We start from the raw sequence: 19414 nt of genomic DNA, 5'->3' as shown, positions 1-19414 counted from the left end.
ACCAGAGTGCAAGGACTGATTCAGCTGTCCACCACAAGCTTCTCCCCAGTCCTTGAAAATGCAAATAATCTACTGGAGCATATATTACCTTTCAGGCATGCCCAGGTTTTGCAGTTGTCCCTTTTGCTTCTCTCCGTCTCTAGAAAAAAAAATATCTCTAGGAGTGGGGGAGAAGCTGTATCTGATTGCAATTTGGTTTAACTTTTGCTTGCTCCTAATCAATATAAAGGCTTGGTGATAACTAATTCTGCTCCAAGCAAGGAATGGAAAGCTTGCCACTGAGTTCAACTGGAGATGGAGCAGGACTTCAACAGCCCTGGAAAGGAAGGATGGCAGGAGGCAAGTGCTTCCTGAGGGCTCCAAGCAGCAGCCCAGACCTTAGGCCTTGTTCTTGCAGGCACTGGTTCCCTTTGAAACACTATTTGCTGCCAGGTCAAACGAAAGGCTGGACATCAGACACTGTGAAAAGGACTGCCTCCATCCCACCGGCCCTGGTTTGTGATGATTTCTCCTGCTAGCTCTGATGGATTGTACTTTCCTTAAGCTTTGTTCTCTGTGTGGACTTGACTGCCTTTGTGCCTTATTGCTTTGAAAAAAGAAAAAAAACCCCAACAGCCACAAAAAACCCCGATGTTTTGCCAGGTCTCAGCCATGAGATTAAACTGGAGTTTTTATAAAAACAGACCTGTGCCCTAGTGATGTTTTGAAACATTTTCTTTTTCCTGGATTTGGTTTATGAATGCAGTACCAATGCATTTGTCGTCCTCTGACATGGAGTTTGAGCCCTTCTTTTGTTGCATGAGTGGCCAGGGCACTAAGCTATGTTTGTCTGGGTTTTGACCATGGGGATGAAGGTTAGGGCCTGGTCACATACTTTCATGACTGGAGGTTATGAGGGCTACAGCTGCTCTGCAGCTCTGAAAATGAAGTGAGGGCTTGGAGACTTCTGTACAATTACCATTATCTGAAATGCTTTAAAAATTCCAAGGGTAAAATTAATCTTTTTTTCCTCCCATTTTTAGTTCTTCCAGGCTGAAGTTTCAGTGATGCACAGCCACATCTTCCCATTTAGCATATCTCCTGCAGAATTCTACCTTGCCTGTGATAATCCAGAGTAACACAGAGCAGAGTACAGAAGTATTTTGGGATCCCAGTGCTTGTAAAGGGGAAGCCAAAGTGGAACAAGAGAAGTTATTATGAAGCCTTTGGTGCATTGTGTATGCACTTCTGTTGATTTGTAAAGGATAAGCAAGAACTTAAAAAAGTTATGAGTTAAGTTTCCTGGTTCTCTGGATTCTTGCAGTGCCCTCATTGATCCAGTCACTGAGCTGTACCATGAAAGTGAATATTGTTAGTATCTGTCTGTTATTCTATCCTGGGGTAAAAAAAAATAAAATACAGGGATTCTTGTGGTTGTAGCCTTAGTGAGCATACCTGCAGTTCAGCCTGCTCTTTGTTCTCCCTAAACCCCAGATGAATCATTAGGTTAAATGAAATACTTTTTTTTTTTCCTACTCAGCAGCTGAATTCAGGGCTTGACTACCTTTCCTACCTCCTTCATGACTTTAATTTCTCTTTAGGAAAAAAGCCTGGGTTGTGCTTCCTGCTTACCGTGGCAACTGGCACACAAGGTGGGAGAGAAAACCATGTCTGTTGACCTCTGTAATTGTTAGCCATAGCCAATGTGTGTGTACGAGTGCTGTATGAGAATCAGTATTTTTGTATTCTTTGTGCCACAGACTCTAGCAATGACTTGGCCATAAGACATAAGGAGAATCTCAAACTGCCCCCCAGCATTCCCATGGTTATGAGAATCAAGCAAAAGCCACCCTGCAGACCTCAACCTCCATGCAGCACTATGCCCTAAATCAGGGTGCTTAAACACACTGAAGTGCTTGAACACAATTTCAGCCAATCCATTTTGCCTGTTTTCCCATCACTATGAGTTTGAAGGTCTGACTCAGGACAAACATCTGTGTAGGTTGTATTGGAAGCACCAGCTATAACATCTTGGGTACTTTCGGCTAAGCCAAAACTAGGATTAAGCAAGTTCCCAAACTGGCTGTTTACCAGGAAACAACCTAACGCAGCGCCAAAGAGCACTTGATACCAGCGTCTCACGCATCCTCCTTGCAACACAGGAATCCAGCAGCCATGGGACACAGGACAGGTCTAGCTGGTATGGATGCTAAAGATCAACTGGCAGCAAAGGGAAGACAGGCAGTGCATGGAAGGAAATTTAGCCCAGCGGGGGAGACTTAGGCCAAGCTGGCACAAGGCATCAATAACAAAAAGAATCAGATCATAATGGCCAAGATGGAGAAAGGCAGTAGATCTCTGAGTTCATTTTCCGTCTGAGCAGGATAAACTTTTCAAAGAACATGTCTCACTGCAAGGGTAAAGGATGAACAGTTTCAGAGTCAAGGATTAGAAACGAATGGGAGCTGCAAAACTCAGACCTGGCCAAGTCCTGATGCCCCAAAAGTTAGCTAAAGCATGAGTGTTAAAACAAGAATGTTTGGTTCACTCCATAATAAAAAATGGTAGCTATTTTCTCATGTCTACTTTGCAACTGCAGTGTGAGATGAACCACATTTTGCAAACCTAGAAAATTCATAGGAATTACGTGATGCACTTTGGGTCCAGATACATCTTAAAACTACATCTGGTTTTTCCCATAGCACATCTGCTATAGCGAGCACATATCTCTCTATCATCTAAACCCCTTATATGAAAAGACCAGGAAATATTTGAATTCAGTGAGAGGAAATTACTTCAAAAAGTACTTAATAGCTGCTTAAGAATGAACCACGAGGAGCAGGAACAGAGTTAACAACTAGAGCTGGAGAAAGGAGACTAACACACATGATGATTATTAAACAGGGAAAGTTTCCAGATAAGTAAAACCCCAAAAGGAAAAAGAAAAAAAAAAAACAAAAACAACAGCCATAAGGTAGCGTTGAGCCAGTCTGAAAATCATCAGGTAACTATTTATTTCCCTCCTCTTTCATAAGAGTCAGGAAGAAGTTTAGATCAGAAAAAACAGGTGCTCACAAACTGTTTTACTCACTTTTTTTGTATTGTGAGATAATTTGCTTTAAACATTGACGGTCAGACAGTGGAGGCAGAAGAGACATGTGAAAAGACTAGGCTGGTTATTTTCAGGGATTATTTGAAGTGGCTTGGCTCTACCTTCTCCAGCCTCTGTGCCAGCCACAGTGCCCTGCTAAAGGTGGACATTGCCTCATAAAAAATAGAGAGAGGGAAAGTTTTCAGTCCTGCATTCACTCACTGTCAGTAACAGCCCTGAGAAGCCAGAGCAGCTCACTGCTCATCACTTGGCTCTCTTGCAGAGTTTATCTCAGTTGGTGAGCGTGAAAGAACTGCAGATGACCTTGCCTGTGCTGGAATTTCACCTCACGTGCAAGCTAACACAGTTAGAAACACCCTCACCTTTTTTTCCTGTTGAGAATAAACCCTCAGCAGTCATCCTCAACTCCTCACGCAGCAGGATCTCCTAAAGATAGATGCCTGAGATTACAGGGAGAGTTCTTGCAGGAGGTTCCCAGCATACCACACGTTGCAGAGGCTTTCCCCAGTTGCCAGAGAGGGCAGGGCTGCCAAGGGGTGGGAGAAGGAGGCTTCATTTATGAGCTAGTTTTAGGTCATACTTGGTCCCAATAAACATTTGCTTGGCACAAGTCCCTGTTGCAAGGAATGTGAAAAACTAAGATGCCATGGCAGTGAGCAGGATGGGGAATAAATCGTCTGGGTCAGAGGATACTGAATGCCACCCACAGCCTGGTTGCTGGTTTTTGTATTGAGGTGGGTAGCCAGATGCAAGCACAGCACATAGCGGGCATTGTATGTCGTATATGAACCAGCAAGGTAAGGAGAAATAGGGCCTGAGAGAGTCTGTGCAAAGAGATCTCAAGCAGAAGTGAGGGGAAAGCAGGAAGGGGTAGGAAAGCCTGTTGGAAAAATGGGGGCAAGGCACAAAATATACAAAGGCAGCCCTACATCACCCCATTTCCTGAAGGAACAGAGACCTCCAGTACTGCCAGCCACAAATATTCAACAATGTGAAACACATCAGGTTATGTTTGTGTATGTACGGGAGCAGAGCAGCTGAGGATCTGGGATTCTTGTGGGCTTGGAGGGCACGCTGCTCTGTCAAGTATGAACAGAGGATGTTTCTCTGCGAGACTCTGATTTCTCAGAGCTGGGAATATTACAATAAATTAATAATCTAAAAATACGTTTGGTAACTCCGTGGGAGAATTGAAACATCCTTTTTTTGCCAGGAGACAACTGTGAATATTCACACCTACAGAGGAGAAATACACAGAGAAAATCTGCAAACAAACCACACAGCTTCCACCTGAAGAATTTTTTTTCTTCATCCTGTCTTAGTCCAGCAGTTTTCATGCGCATATGCCTATGGCCTGCTCTGAAGACCACATACATCCATGCCTTCAGACAGCAATCCAAACAGCTGAGAATGATCAGGATTTCTTTACAAGCCTCAGTCAACACGTAAACTAGTTCACCACCATTCCTTTCATGGACTCCATCCCTTCCTCACCCTCTGCTGGCATCCCAGGTGTAGTAGAACTTGCACAGATTGGAATCAACCTTCAGAAGCTGAAAAACCAGAAAAAGCTATGCAGGATTTTTCACAAGCCTGCTCAACATCATTCTGCCATCATCCAGTCTTCTTCTTCCTCCTTAGTTCAGGCAGATAAAGCTGGGTTTTTCTGGTTGCATTGTGGCATGCTTAGCACTTCTGCATAGATCCACCATTGCCCAGATCACTTGTTCATCACAGCTTTTGTTTTTTTAAAACATAAATCATAAAGTGCAATGTGAGGAAAGGCTTAAGAAGCAGAAAGCAAATTTGAAGAACTCAAGCTTAATTGACTTAAGCTGTGGCTTATGCAATAGGTCAATGGTATCATTTGAAACTGGTTGGAGTAGTTAATACTGCAATAGTCTATTCAAAGTAGTCTCAGTTCCTTTTCTCATGTGAAACCCTGCAGCTTTTTCTCTATATTGAGCACAGTGCTATAATCACACCACATTTATCTGTAGCAGGAAGGAAGAGACCTCCAGGTCTGAAGCAAAAGACTGAAGGAGGAAAATAATATTTGAAATTACCTGTGGTCCTAAAGTTTTCTCCAGGCTGTACCTCCAGCCACATCCATATGCAGAAGGCCTTGCTAGTCTCTAGAAAGTCCCATAGCCAATTGTTTCACCCATTTGCAGAGCTACCTGAATTTCAGAAATAACTTGAGCAAGAGAACTTTATGTTGGAGTGCAGCTATCCACAAAGGCTGCCACGACTGAGGCTGTGCCTGCACTGTCCTTCCTCCCCCTTTTCTCTCCTCTCTGCTGCTGCAGTTGGCAGGGATTTGCAGTCCATGGCAGGTAGCAGAGAACTCAGTCTTTGCTATTGCTGCCTAACTTAGGCAGACACTGATTCTCTTTAGATTTCTTTAGATTTAGGTATTACCATAGCTTTCAGCAACATACACACAAAAAAACTCCCTACCATCAAATTCCCCCCCCATTTCAAAAACAAACCCAGAGCACTGACTTACATGGTCCACTTGGTCTATCCACGCCTTGAGTCTCACAAAAAAGTGCTGAAGACTAGTTTCCTTATGGAAATTGCTGAGAGTCCAGGGTCTCCAACACGGTGACTACCACACTCAACCAGTGGAGGGACTGATCCATAGGGATTTTCCTATCTGAAGGCACATTCATACAGAAAACCCTTTCTATGTTGCAGGGACCCATTTCTTCCTCAAGCCATTCGCCCTTATAGCTGCCGCTTTCTCTCCCCCAGCAAGGGACTATCCAGCTACAGAGTTTCTGTAGCACAGTGCATCGTGGTGCTTTGCACTCTGATCTTCAGGATGGCCAAGCAAGGGCAGGACTTTAAAGCCTGCCTTTGCACTGCCCCAGATGTCCCAGATACAGACATTTATCATTTCCCCTTCCCAAATGCACAATCTTGAACAAGAAACAAATTTCACTTCCACTTCTTTTTAATCAGTATTTTGATGAATATACAAAAACAAAGAATCAAGGCAGCTGGCAAGCGTCAGGACCTGAACCAGTACACTTTAGGAAAAGGCTTCACCTTAAAACGCTGTATACAGGAGCATATTTCACACAACACACGTAACTACTGCAGTGTTCACTAGGAAAGACACCAGATCAGTCTGGGTCAAAGTAAACAGCCTCTATTGAACTAAGTGAGAACTGTAGCTGCTGAGACAAGGACCGAATTTGGTTCAGTTAGCTCCTTGTTTGCATTTCTCACAAGAAATACTCGTTGCCATTATTTGCCTTTTGTCCTACCTGATATGGGGATGTGGAAGGGGAATTACATAGGGAACGTGATCATATACATGCAGGTAACTGAAGCAAGAAGCATGGTAACCGAGGGGTGTGGGACAGCCACTTTCGCAAAGCCAACTACAGCACAGGACCCCTCATATTCCGCACAGATTCCAGCCCGTAGATGTGTGAAATCTTGTGCGAAGTACATAACAGCTTTTTGAAGGAGTCACTTGTTAGCAAGTAGAGCTTTTCTTGGACTGGCACTTCTGAAGGTAGGAGCACATGCAGTAGTTTCGTCAGTGACAGGAGGTAGGCTTGAATATAGGCAGCATATTGCTGAGGAGTGAGATAGCCTTTTATTGGGCTTGACTAGCAACAGACTTTATCTGTGTCATATCTTTACTACCGACACACTTAAACTTTTAGAGAATCTGCCTTATTCTAAGGCAATGGGTGACAGAGACCAAGAACAGAAGTTGAACAGTAAGATACATTAGAGAAGTCTGTAGTCTTCTCCCTTGAAGCATCCGTCTTTATTGGTCACAGGAGGTTACAGTTTTGCTCACATAGCCCTTGCTGGAGCCTTTAGCATTCTGATTTACACTCAACCTAGTTTTAGAGAGAGATTTTTTCTGGAGCAAGCATATATAGTAATTTTCTTTTCTGATGTCATCATAGAACAAATCAGATCACTTCTTATCTTATGCTCCAAGGATCTCTTGCACAGCGGAGGAAGGATTTTGCCTCAGCCAGGGGCATTAAGGCTGCAGAACAAGGAGCAAAGAAGGGACAAGATTCTTTCCTGGAGTCATCAGCTCTGTGTGTCAAGTTTTTTGGAGGGGCAAAAGTATATGTGGGAGACGTAACCTTCAAACATGGGAAAACTTCAAATCCTCCATGGTGCGAGGAGAATGGAGCAGAAGAACAAATGCAGTTTCACACAATGCTTCAGGACAGCTCTGAGGACATCAGGCCTTCAGTATTCGATCCTGCTCCAGTAGAACATGGTACCAAGGAGGACGCAGAACTGAAACAACAAGACAGTACTAAGTTTCTCTGCTCTCCATTTCCTTCTCCCTGTCTCTTCCCCAGCCCTATTTAGTCCTACCAGTAGGAGAGAGCAACAGAAATTCTTGATAAGCAAAGTCCATTCAGGCAGAGGAAGCTTAAAGCTTTTTTATCCATACAGAAGCTTCACAGTGAAGAAAGAAGGTATGGGCAGCTGTAGCTATTTGACTGGATCACTCAGCTCGCTAGGGATTATCTGTCACGAAGCTGCTGAACCCTGAGTACTTAAAACACTCATACAAAGACTTGGAACTGGAAATTGAATTATCTATCATGATTACTGTTTAGATGATCTAGTACCCTTCACAAACAAGTATCTGCAAGATGTGTTTGCTGTGTTGTATTGCTGAGATGCCAGCAGGCCACAGCAGGCTGGAAGGCCATCTAGCTCCTCACCTGTGGAAGCCAGAATGGAGGGGAACTTGTAAATGTAGCCCTGTTAGTGGAACAGGCTACAGGCAGATTGGTGACGAATGAATAATGATAATCTACAGACATTATAAATGCATCAGTCCTGTCATCCACCTCCACCCAACTGGGTGTGGAATAGCAAGAAAAGAGAAGAGGAAATGAAGGCAAATACTAAGTACTCACAGTCCAGCAGAGGATGGCAAAACCAAACCAGGCAACACCCCAGGCATGTGTGTTCATTGGCCCAGAAATAGCATCATAACAACCCTATAAGACAACCATGAATGAATCAACATCAGCTTTGAGCTTGTACTGCAAGGAGAGAAGTTTGTCCACCTTTGAGAGAGACTGAGGTGGCATGCTCCTCTCCTATTGCAATTTGGGTAGCTCACAGGGTCTCAAGAAGATAAGCCAGAGCTACATTGCTTACTGACAACTTGCAGATAGCCTACCTGTTTCTAGCTCCAAATACAAAGTAGACCCATCTCAGACACTTCAAGGACAGCTTCCTGTGCCATCCACTTGCCAAGTATACATATATAACCAAACATAGCCAACACAGAGTTGACCTCCAGAATTAAGAAGCTGCAGGCAAATTTGGAAGCTAAATGCATCTAGAAATGCTTACTAGTGCAGAAGCTGATGCACATGACCCAGTGATCTGTTTGAATAGGACAAGCTGGTCTACTGAAAACTTCTACCTTGAGGAGGAGAACTGCTGACTTGCTCACTCATATTGTATGCACTCATCTTTGGGCTAAGTTTGATTTAGCTACTGTCCAGCTACATGTTGGAGATGTGACTTCTTACTGGTGGCATTGGGACAGTTTTCTTAATAGTTCTTTCCGTGAGAAAAGCCTTTATTACAACCTGTCCTGTCTTCAGCAACATGGCCAGGACCCTACAGGCATTGCTTCTCCTCCAGAAAGCTTTTGAACACCAGTATCTTACAGTGGAGAAGGAAGGCTATTCACTGTTTCCTTTCCTTCCAGCAAGGTGCTTTTGACCAACGTACGTTAGCTGGAAAAAGCGGAGAGGATCTTACGTTGCTGTTATAGTAGCCGGGGACTCCAAGCTTGCAGCCATCAAGGTTGACGGGAGATCCTTGGGGATCCATGACACAGCATTGGTGCGGCCAAGGGAAGTCAGCATCGCTGTGCATGATGCGGAAGACGGACGTGTACTCCTGCCAGTCGGAGGGGCCCTGCACCCCGCAGCACTGGTTCTGTGGGGCAAGAGGAGGGAACGGTCTTTATGGACCCAGGTCACAGCCCTGCACACTGCTGGACCCTGCACATGGCTGGTTAGGCATTAACCACAGATTTATGGGAGAGATTTTTGAAGTGCCTGCCTTTGACAGTCTGCCATCTGATAAACAAGCAAAATGGGGAGTGTGGTGGGACTTTCTCTAAGGTTCAAGGCAGATGCTGTCTTCTTTATTACCGAGCAGCCCCAAGGAGGAGTTGAAATTCCAGGGCTGCAGAGTATTTAGTAATTAGTGAGAATTTCCAGTGTTATTATTACCTGAAGCATGAGTTTATTCCATGCCTTTGTGACCCCTTCAGTCATCCATTTGTCATTGTTATTGTCTGGCTCTGGTTTCTGATACCTCTCCAGCATTTGCTTCAGGAAGAGATTCGGAGTGAGCTACAGAAAAAAACAGAGAAGAATGCAGGAACCTCGTAATAAGTGGCCATGTAAAGCAAATACAGAGTTATTTGGGGTGGGTTTGTTTGCTTGTTTCAGTGTCCTGCTGGAGAACAGGAATGCTGCTTCTCCCCCAGTTTTACACACAGGAGAATAAAGAGCAGGATTTGAGGAGCAGGAACAACGAAGATGTAGATCTTGAGTACGACTCTTAAGCAGGCTTTAACAGATATCAGATCACAGGAGATGTGTACGAGCTATGGGTTACATTTGATATGTCGCTTGGAACTAAAGCACCACAAGTCATTTCCCTCCCTACCAATATCTCCAATAACCCATGTAATCTTTGCCTCACTAGTAACACTGCCTGCGGCAATGCTGAAGATTTGTCTTCTGCATGTATGACAGATTAATCAGTCTGAAGCTGAAAGACTAAACACTGTATTGATGATTCAGCTAACCCACATTAATATTTCCTTAACTACAAGGTTGTAAACATTTTAAAATGTTAAAAATAACAAAACTATGTTAAAAAAAAAGGGCAAAATTATTTAATTAGAATAATGATGTTGGAGAATTTCCTTGTTGGGTCTTATTCTAACTCAGCAGTACTCCTTTGAGTTTACACTGTACCACCACATAGGCCATTTACTATGCTGAATAGGACCACCATGTGCCCTAGAACTGCAACATTTCCCAGTGCGCTTGCAAGAATACATGAGGAGAGAAATACTCACAAAGTCTCGTTGAGTCGCTGCCGTGATGCAAGAAGCCATTTCAAATGCATAAGTGATCAGCATCAGAATAATATACTGTGAGAGACAAACAGCAGAGTTAGCTCTTGGAGAAACAGCGAAGCAGTTTTTTCAAGATTAAGCCTGAAACTCTGCTCAAGGTAAAGGAGCCCAGGCTATCCTAGTCTCCTCAGACCTGCCCCTGAACATTCGTGCAGCCCTTCCCTATGCTTGTTTCAGTTTGCAATCTGCTTTCCTGAAGGTGTATGACTGGAATTGTTCTCCATCTCACAGACAAGATTTTATCAGAACCTCATGGCACTGATACCACCCTGCCTCTATGGAAAATACTTTGCCTGATATGTCCTAGAATAATATTTGCCCTTTTCTTTGTTGCATCTCATTGGCAACTTATCCTTGTTCCTCCTTCCACTTCCACTTGCCAGCTATAAGCCTTTCATCAAGAAGCTGTTCACTCCTAGCAGGAGAGCTTGTACTTCGGGGAAACAGAAGGTGCAATTTAGGATGTCACTTAGATCATCCTGATTTTGCATAGTCATATTTCCTCAGCACTCCTACTTTGAAGGCAAAGATCCTTCGTGAAAACAGATCGTGAGGACCACCTCTCATAGTCTATTTCACTGTTTCTCTTCCCTTCTCAGCACAACCCTTTAACCTTTCCCATATTCCCTTCACAGTTCTCATGCCTCTATTTCTCCTCCCACATTTTATAATATTCTTCTCAGGTTCAAGGCATTTGTTTTCTTCTTACCTCAGCTTCTATCCATTGTACCCTTTCTTCTCTCCTATAAGACAGCCTTGGGTTTCAGCCAAGACACCAAAATTCAGAGCTAAGGGAATTCTCTTCCATCACCTATTTGTTGGTAAATTCCCTGGCACAAAAGTTCAGATTTCTAAGCGTCTCTTGTTTAAAAGAGACCCTGCCATCCCACATTAACCCAAGAGAGAGCCAGTTCCAGTTTTCAGCTCTACCCTTTGTTAATGCAAGCACCAATTAAGTTTCGCCACTGCTAACCTAAAGGACTGAGTAAGAAATTGTACAGGGATTTGGTCGCATCTTAACAGTCCTTGGCTTACCCAAAGCTCTCTGTCCCCACCCCTGTAATTTCTGCCTGCCTGTTGATGTCTAATGTTCTCAACTGCACCATATTTTGTATACTAACACATACTAATGCCTGGGACAGAAGTCGTTACTTATCAGCTCCTAAACTGAATGGTATATGACAGCTGAAAGGCAGTAAAGGGTGGGGAAAAACAAGGATCTAAACCACATCCCAGCTACATCTGATTGCACAAGTGCTTCTGGGTTGCTTCAGGGCAGGGTCAGGGTCAAGCCAGTCAGCTTAAACCTCCATTGTGGCTACCACAATTAATTCCCTCAGCCTGGTTTGGGAGCTTCTTTTGCATGTGTCCTGACAGGACTCACCTTGTGGAACACCACAGCCATGATCAAGAAGAACCTTTGGCTCCTTATCACTAATAAAAACTGTCTTTGCTCAGTGGGTGATTACCAAGGTGAGCAGGGAAACTAAGGCAGCTTTTTTTTCAGTTTGGCAGCAATATGTAGGCAAACTTTGCTACACTTACCACAAGCAGCAAGGTCCTGCTGGACTTAATGACTCCAACGATACCAAGGATAGACAGAGCAAAGAGTGCAAAGCCAACAAAGATGCCAATCCAGGCAGCAGCATAGATGTCATCATTTTCTGTGGCTTCCAGCAGAGGGTAGAGACCGTGGGGATCGGACACGAAGAAGATGCATTCTGCTGTCAGGGCAATGCCACACATCTGAGAAGTGCAAGTTCAGGGAATCCATTAGATCAAGCTTCCCCAAAGAAACAGCAGAGACAGAAAAAGACAGAGACTGCTTCCCTTTCATTCAACTTCCTGCCAAACAGGAGCTACTCAGCTCCTCCTCTGCCCAACTCTACAATCTCTTGTATTGTGCCTTCACAGAAGAATTGCAGGTAAAACTCACCCAGCTTAGACCTGAGAGGTCAGGCCTAGGACTTGAAGATGTTAAGAGAGAATTAACAGGACCTTTCCTGTCAGTGTATGGAGGGAGGCAGCTGGAAAGGTGTTGATCAGCAGCAAGGGCTCTTCCCCTAGAACTTGTGTTGGTCTTGTGGATCAGCTCCCGCTGTCCCTTGCTGTCCCCTCCCCACACAACTGATTAGCTAGCACAGCTCTCCTTTACCCCTCCTCTCATGCTTTACTGGTTTATTTATGTGTGGACTTCACATATGGTAACTGCTGTATTAAGAAGTGTCATACTGGAAGGAAGCCTCCACCCATACTTGTCCCACTTCACTTACCCCAATGACCACATTCCCAAAGACTAATAGACCCTGCAAGATGCGTATGCCATCATCACTTTTTGCCATCTTTAATTCTTCATACAACCTGGGAAAAACAAAAGACAGTCTTCAGTTAGACCAGTGCAATAGGCTTCACGTGTAAATAGAAATTATCACTGAGGAGAAGGATAGACAAAACCTGCCAGCCTGCCTGTACACTTCCCACCCCTTGCTTCATAGTAGTTTTGGAGGAGAAACTTCCCCAGGTGTGAACCTGGTAACTTAAACCTTCCATAATACATGAGCTGCAGAAGTTTGGGACCACTCTGGGGGCAGACAGTGTCTTCACCTCCCTTTTGGGTTGAATTTTCATCATCACAACAGCACCCATGCAAATCTCAGCTCATGATGTTGCATTTCCACCTGGTTAGAAACACCAGCTACACCCGTATGGGCAAGGAAAAAGATCAGTGCCCTCACCTCACTCCTCTTCCAAAGGAGCCAGCTTTACCCCAGGGTATGCTATCCACCCCACTGGCTGCTTCATTTTGGCCAACACTGCCATGGTACCGAACTGGTAATCACGGTGCTCTAGCTGTATCCCATGCACATACCTGCAGCTCACAGCTTGGCAGCACCTTGCTAAGGGTAGCCCCATCTCCCACCTATGCCGGGAACCGGAGCTGGGCCCCCCGTTTCTGGTCAGGTGTGAAGGAGGGAGGGAGCAGCTCAAGCTGCAGCTGGCTCACGGGAGCCAGGCCAAGCGACATTCCCACCAAATTCCTGAGAGTGCTATATCCTGCAGGCTGGGGCCAGGTGCCCCGTGTTGAATTCATCCCCTTCCAGAGAGAGTGGCGTAAAGGCACTAGTCAGAGGTGTGAGGCCTCTTGGAGAAACAAGCCCAGATGCCAGTGCCAACCAAGTCCTTCTTTCAAAGGCATGGCGCATGTGTGGCCATGGAGAGGGGGAGGGAAAAAAAACCCCAACCCCGAGACAGCTGTGTTTGCCAAGTGGTTAAGAAAATATAAACCATGAAAGAAAGGCTGAAGTGGGCAAACTAGAGCAGACAATAGGAAAAGCAGCTTGAGCACCCCTCTTCTGCAGGAGTACCTGCACTAGTGCCTTCTCTTGCTGGGGTTACTGACTCTGGGTTTCTTCAAAGAAGCTGTTGGAAAAGAAGAGCAGACACAGCTGTCAATGAAGGGGAGTTTCTTGAGGAACAGAGCATTGTGGGACCTCTCTAACAATGCAACCTTCAGCCTCCTCAGCAGCTGCCCTTCTAGGGTAGACAGGATTTCCAACAGGGATAGAAGGAAACCCAGAATTTCCTTCCACCCTTTCTGCAATGGTTTAAGGGTTAGTCATGGAGAAATGTCCAGTGCTCTCACTGTTATAGCAGCAGCAGAGCATGTCAGTATTTTCCCATGGTAGCAGGAGTGGGGATGGCCTTTACTTTCAAGGTGACAAGCCATTTTTACTCCCAGCCAGGTGTTTGGAGGTCAGCCCAATACACCTGAAGCTGTATGGCTCTGTATTTGAAAATGGCAGGCTCATGAGGTCAACCTGAAGCTCTGTTCCTGCCAAACTTGTTGACCAGCCAGCATGCCCAGGGAGCCACATAAAACTGCCTTGCAGGTCAAACCTGAGTCTGGGCAATGTTTGGCCACATGTGGTCTACAGTACAACACTGCACAGTCTGCCAAACCTGAGGTGGACACTGGTCCTCTACTCATCTGGAAGCTGGAGAGACCGCTGCCTGGCTCATGGATCTTTGTGCTGCAAACTCTAGAGACTTTCAAAAAGCCTTTAGTTATTGCTGTCTAAGGGACATCACAAGCCAGGGTGCACTCCAAAAAGCAAGGAAATCTTTCCTGCTCAAATGCAAGCACATGAACTCTGACTATTACATGGAAAAGCAGGTCTGCTCCAGCTGCCATGTAGATAGCGGGGTTGAGTGTGCCATGTGGCTAGCACGACAGGCCACACCAAGTGTGATTAACAAAGTCACAACCCTTTCCTTAACATTGCAGGAACCTCTTTCTCCCTCCCTTTCTCTCCTGCAGACACCCCTGCACTGTAACGACAGCGCTCACACCTTGTACTTGGGCTGTCCACCCAGCCCATGCCCTTGCCTCCCCACAAGCTGGCTTTCTTCTCCTCCCTGGCAGGCAGGACCTGGCTCACTCTTGCCTCTCCTTGTGCAGGTATTACTGTAGGTATGCCAGCCCAAGAATGCAAACCTCTTATTTTGGGGCAAGACCATCTCCTAGGCTACTGTAGCTGGGAGGAAAGCTGAACATGGTCACCACCACACAGATATCAGCTGGAGAGTGGTAAGCCTCTATGCAACCTAAGGCTCTCCAGTACCTTATCTAAGACGAATGGGACTGCAGGGCAGAGGGAAGTGGAGAGACCGGGAATAGGAAAAGGGGAGAAAAAGCCTTTACTGTAGACCAAAAAATGGATACTGTAATGGTGTTGCCGTATTAGCACAAATTCTCCCTCTGCCTCTAAGTGATCAGCACTGAGGGAACCAGTTTCTCAGTGTTCACTTCATTCCACTGTGCCACATGCAGCAACCCCTTGTCTGGTCCCTTCTCCGTGGTAGAGGGTATAGTATTAGCATCATGAATGAGACACTGGGGAGGTGCTCCAAGGCCGCGACAACAGCTGGGGCAGCTGGAGAGCCAACCTTCCAACACACCCCAGAGGAGAAGCTGCAGGAGATCTGGGGCTTTCCACCTGCTGTCTGTTCCTCACACCTTGGAGGTAAGCTGCGTTAAGCAAGAGCAGCTTGCACAGCACTTGGTGCAGGTGAATGACTACAGAGGCATGAGGCAAACCTCGGCCAGGTTGCCCGAGGCAAGCTGCACGCAGGTATGGCTCACAGCCGCCCTGGCATGTGAGGCTGGTAGGCAGTCCTCCTCCCAGCACCCAGAGAGACAGGCGCCAGCAGCTCCTGCCTGCGGATACAAATCAGGTTGGAGGTAGAGGAGCCTCGTCACGGGCTCATTAAGATTAGTTTTACGACCCAAATACAGTTTCCTGGGGCTTCAGGGAAACCCCTGAGAAAACCGAAGCCTCAGCTGCAACCGTTATCCAAAATCTCCATCCGAGAAGGTAGCTAGGTCCTGGGATTTCAGCCTTGAGCTTGCATGGACCTGGTGTTCCTCAGCACATTCCAGACACCTTGCAATTTAGCTGTGACCCATCAATGTCCCAGGTATTCAATTATCACTGCCACAGACTTTGCTCCATCCTCCAAGCAGCTTTGAAACAGCACCGCTTGCTTCCATTGTACTACAAAAACCTACGTCCCTCTTGAAGCACATCCTTTTTCCTCTTCTTCACACCCTGGTCACAACCCAAACTGCAACTTCTCCCCTCTCCTCTCCCCTCACACCCCCAAAACACTCCTGACACTCATGGGGGTCCAGCTGAGCCTGTCAGAGCCCAGGAGCCATGGCAGCCCTGCTTCCTCCTGTTCCTCCACAAGTTGCAGGCAGATCTGTTATTTCCATGCTCTTGAAACTTTCTTGACCTCTCCTCCCTTCCTCTACTCATGGTGGCTCTGTGAGACCTGCAGCACAGCTATGGGAGCTGAAAAGGCAGCTCCTTTCTGCTGAGGTTGGCTTCTGTCCTTGTATTTTAGGTGACCACCCTACACAGGTTTTCAAAAGAAGACCTGCTCGCAGCAGTTCCTAGGTTCAAGCAGGATTCAATTTCTGTTGTGCATCCCTCATACACATTGGGCTGGTCGATCTTTTGAATCCTCCACACATTCTTTCTATAGATTGGGACAGGGTTTCAGTGGCCTTACAGATGAACGCTCCCTGCTTGGCCTAGTCCTACTCCACCTCTAGCCAAAAAAGCCAATGGGTAGGAATTGATTTGGCATTGCCCCACGCAGAAGCGAGTCACATTTTGATTGCCTTGTGTTTTGTGCTAGTTGTCATGGTGAAGTCACGGCACTGTGACCAAGGGATGTCCAAAAACACCCCTGTGAGCACTGTTTATTTCTACACCCTGCTCTTGGAGGTCTTGCAGCACGGCAGCAGGGCTTACAGGGACTTCACCTCACCCCTTGCTACCCCTCTTTGCTTCGGCGTCCCTGTGCAGGGCGTTGCGTTCTCATCCCCTGGTGTAAGAAGGCAGAGACAAGGGATGCATTTGTTTTATTACTCATGGGCTCTGCACGCCTTGGCCGAAGGGCTCCGCGCCATTCGAGCGCAACTAAACAAACCCAACCATTCAATGGCAGAAACCTGGTCCTTGCCCATACCCCCCTCCTGCGCAGAAGCCCAGGCACCACACCTCCTGCCCCTCGCTCTCACCCGGAGAGCGTGTCTCTACAGGCAGGAACGAGATGCCTGGGCTGGGGCTGGGGCGCTGGTGGAGGGAAGTCAGCGGGGTGGAACCGCTGCCGGAGGTGCCGTGCCAGTGCCGATGCCAGTGCTGGCACCAGACAAAACCTCTGTGAGCCACAGACCTGCCCACACCCTGACCTGCTGTGGGCTCTGACACATCGAGGCTTGAGAGGTCAGACAGCAATGAACTGACTTTTTTTTTTTTTTTAATTGGTTTTAGTGGAAAATTTAGAATTTAGCCCACCAGGGGCTTAAAGGCAGTTTCCAATTGCTTGGGACGTCTTTGGAGTTACACAGTTTTTAAGAGGATGCAACTAAATATGTTATTGGTGAATCACTTGGACTCTAAGAAGCCAAATGCTTGACAACTGTCAATTCATCATTCGTTTACTTATTTCAAAGCAAACACCTCCAGCACACAAAAACCCACAGACGACTCCTGCCCCACCGAACTTTCCCCATCGCTCCGCCTGCTCCGAAATGCAGCTGCCTTTGACAGAGAACAGCTTGTGCACCAGGAGTCAAACACACTCAGAAAATGAAGAGCCAGCCAGTTATTTTGTGCTACCAGGGGAGAGAAATAAAGCAAAAACAAAGCTCAGCATCAAGCAGGGGTCAGAGACTAATTAAGTTTCCTTTCGAGAGAGATTGCTATGAAATGAAGCCTGTGTGAACCGCGGAGTGGCTGGTAAATCATCATCAAGCATAATTACCTCGGAAATAGAGTTGGGAGGTAGGTTTTTCCTCTCTCCCTCATTAGTTCAGCACAGCCAAAACAAGAGGGTTTTTTTTTGCCTTTCCTATTTTCACAAATGAGGGGGAATTACAGGATTCATCTTTCTCTGCAACAATTTTTTTTTTTTTTTTTTTTTTTTTACTCTCAGATATATTTGCAACAGATTTAATTTTCTCATTCCCTCCTCCCCAGTCTTTAGGAGCAAAAATATGAAACAAATTAAAATAGCCATAGAGAAGAGACAGCCTGAGGTATGAAAAATGAAATACCTAATAATCTTCTGCAGTTAACCTTATCCAGGTACCAGACTCCCACATACTAAACACAGCCCAGGGACTAAAATAAAAAACGTTAAACATAAAAGCTTCCTTCTCTCCTAATAGACACTTATCTCACGTGCCTCATTAAGAGGAAGACGATGACCGAAGCAAGGCACTCACCCCTCCTTTCTTGTGATGCTTCCCAGCAGAAATCCCGACCCACCTGCAAAGCCAAAAAAGCCCCTTTCTCCCACCTCCGCTGGGCTTTAAAGAGCCCAGGTTGCTTGAGGAAAGTGCTGTGTGATTGGTAGGGTGCCCATCACATGAGGAAAACTTTTTTTTTCTAGCCAAACCTGTTCCCCGGTCCTCCTGGGACTGGAGGGTGTCTCTGTGATTCTTAGATTGTATCGGAATGCCGTTGTGCCGAAAACACAAAGCTTTCAAGAATTTCTATTACTATGCTCTCAAAAGGATAGATGAATGACTCACTTGTACGTGATACTTGAACTTTAAAGAGGATGGGCAAGTTGGAAGGACATAAATATAAATATTAGGATTGCTGGACTACTGTTTGAACATGGGTGTAAGAAGAATGTACTGACTAGAAAAAGAGAGTAAATGAATTTTAATGTTTTAATTTAATTACTTTGCAAGGGGAAAATCCAGTGGTTTAGGCTGCATCCATTTTCATTTTATTTAGCTTGGGTGTTTTTTTTTTGAAACAGAAGTGTAGGTGTTGGCTACTTTACAAGACACTGTGGATAACGTGAAAAGTGGGGACACTATTGCATTTCCTTGAGCCCTCTGGATTTTTAATACATGAAGTCTTATTAAGACTCAACAAAGTCAAGCACAGGTATACATATTAATTGGCCTGGAATGAACTGAGAGGGGCTGAGGCTGAGGAACACAGCAGAAAAAGAATATCTCTCACTTTCCCTCACCCATTCCAGTACAAGGCTGTCAAAAATCTGGATTCCCATTGCTGGAACCTTGAGCAAGTCTCTGTCAAAAATGCAGGTGCTTGTGCTTGGTGTTCGTCATCTGCTGGCGCCAAAACCAGCCAAATGAATAATGGGTTTGGGAAAGGTGATGGGAGCTTCATGTTTTTAGAACCCTTCACAAGTCAAAAGCAAACATCAGAAGAATATATATAGATCTCCTCGGTAGCCATCCTTGCACATATATTGTGGGAAATTAGTGAGAACTGCAATAGCTCTAATGTTTTATGGATTCCATTGGTACATGGAGACAACTGAAGAGATATCCAGCTCTCCCATGAGATTCCCATTAGATTTCACCCTGAGGAAAGGACAGTGCTTTTGGCATTTCCAGCTTCATAAGGTATCACAGAGAGAAGCAAAAGAAGACCCAGCCATTGCAGCCAGCCTGATTTACTAAACAGGAACAAGAAATTTGTCACTTGGGTGCTCAAGTGTAGGGACACAGATTTGTTTAGACCTAAATAACTCTTACCTGCTTGCCCATTATTTGTGCTCCCTACAACATGTGAAGTCTGGCTGGG

The 19414-nt window shown here is 45.6% G+C and overlaps 1 protein-coding gene across 1 annotated transcript; it reads right to left on the bottom strand.

Moving 5' to 3' along the window:
• Positions 1-7324: 7324 nt before the first annotated feature.
• UPK1B (uroplakin 1B) lies at positions 7325-12625 on the bottom strand. Its single transcript, XM_009697875.1, has 7 exons — positions 12545-12625; positions 11817-12017; positions 10212-10286; positions 9352-9474; positions 8873-9052; positions 8011-8094; positions 7325-7375 (listed from the first exon to the last, which is right to left on the bottom strand). Exons 1-7 carry the CDS (start codon positions 12611-12613, stop codon positions 7325-7327), a joined length of 783 nt encoding a protein of 260 aa, XP_009696177.1. The 5' UTR covers positions 12614-12625.
• Between the last annotated feature and the right edge of the window lie 6789 nt (positions 12626-19414).

Source organism: Cariama cristata, unplaced genomic scaffold, assembly GCF_000690535.1.
Source record: "Cariama cristata isolate BGI_N322 unplaced genomic scaffold, ASM69053v1 scaffold20700, whole genome shotgun sequence".
Taxonomy (NCBI): Eukaryota; Metazoa; Chordata; class Aves; order Cariamiformes; family Cariamidae; genus Cariama; species Cariama cristata.
Note: the sequence above shows the minus strand (reverse complement) of the source record. Positions and strands in the feature narration are given on the sequence as shown.

Bases quoted from the DNA above. Each gene is read 5' to 3' on its own strand.
- UPK1B (XM_009697875.1), bottom strand. From the start codon at position 12,613: ATGGCAAAAAGTGATGATGGCATACGCATCTTGCAGGGTCTATTAGTC. The intron at 8,095-8,872 runs GTAAGATCCTCT...GTTGTCTTATAG, and splicing joins CCGGCTACTATAACAGCAAC to GGTTGTTATGATGCTATTTC. The intron at 7,376-8,010 runs GTGAGTACTTAG...TTGTTGTTTCAG, and splicing joins TTGCCATCCTCTGCTGGACT to TTCTGCGTCCTCCTTGGTAC.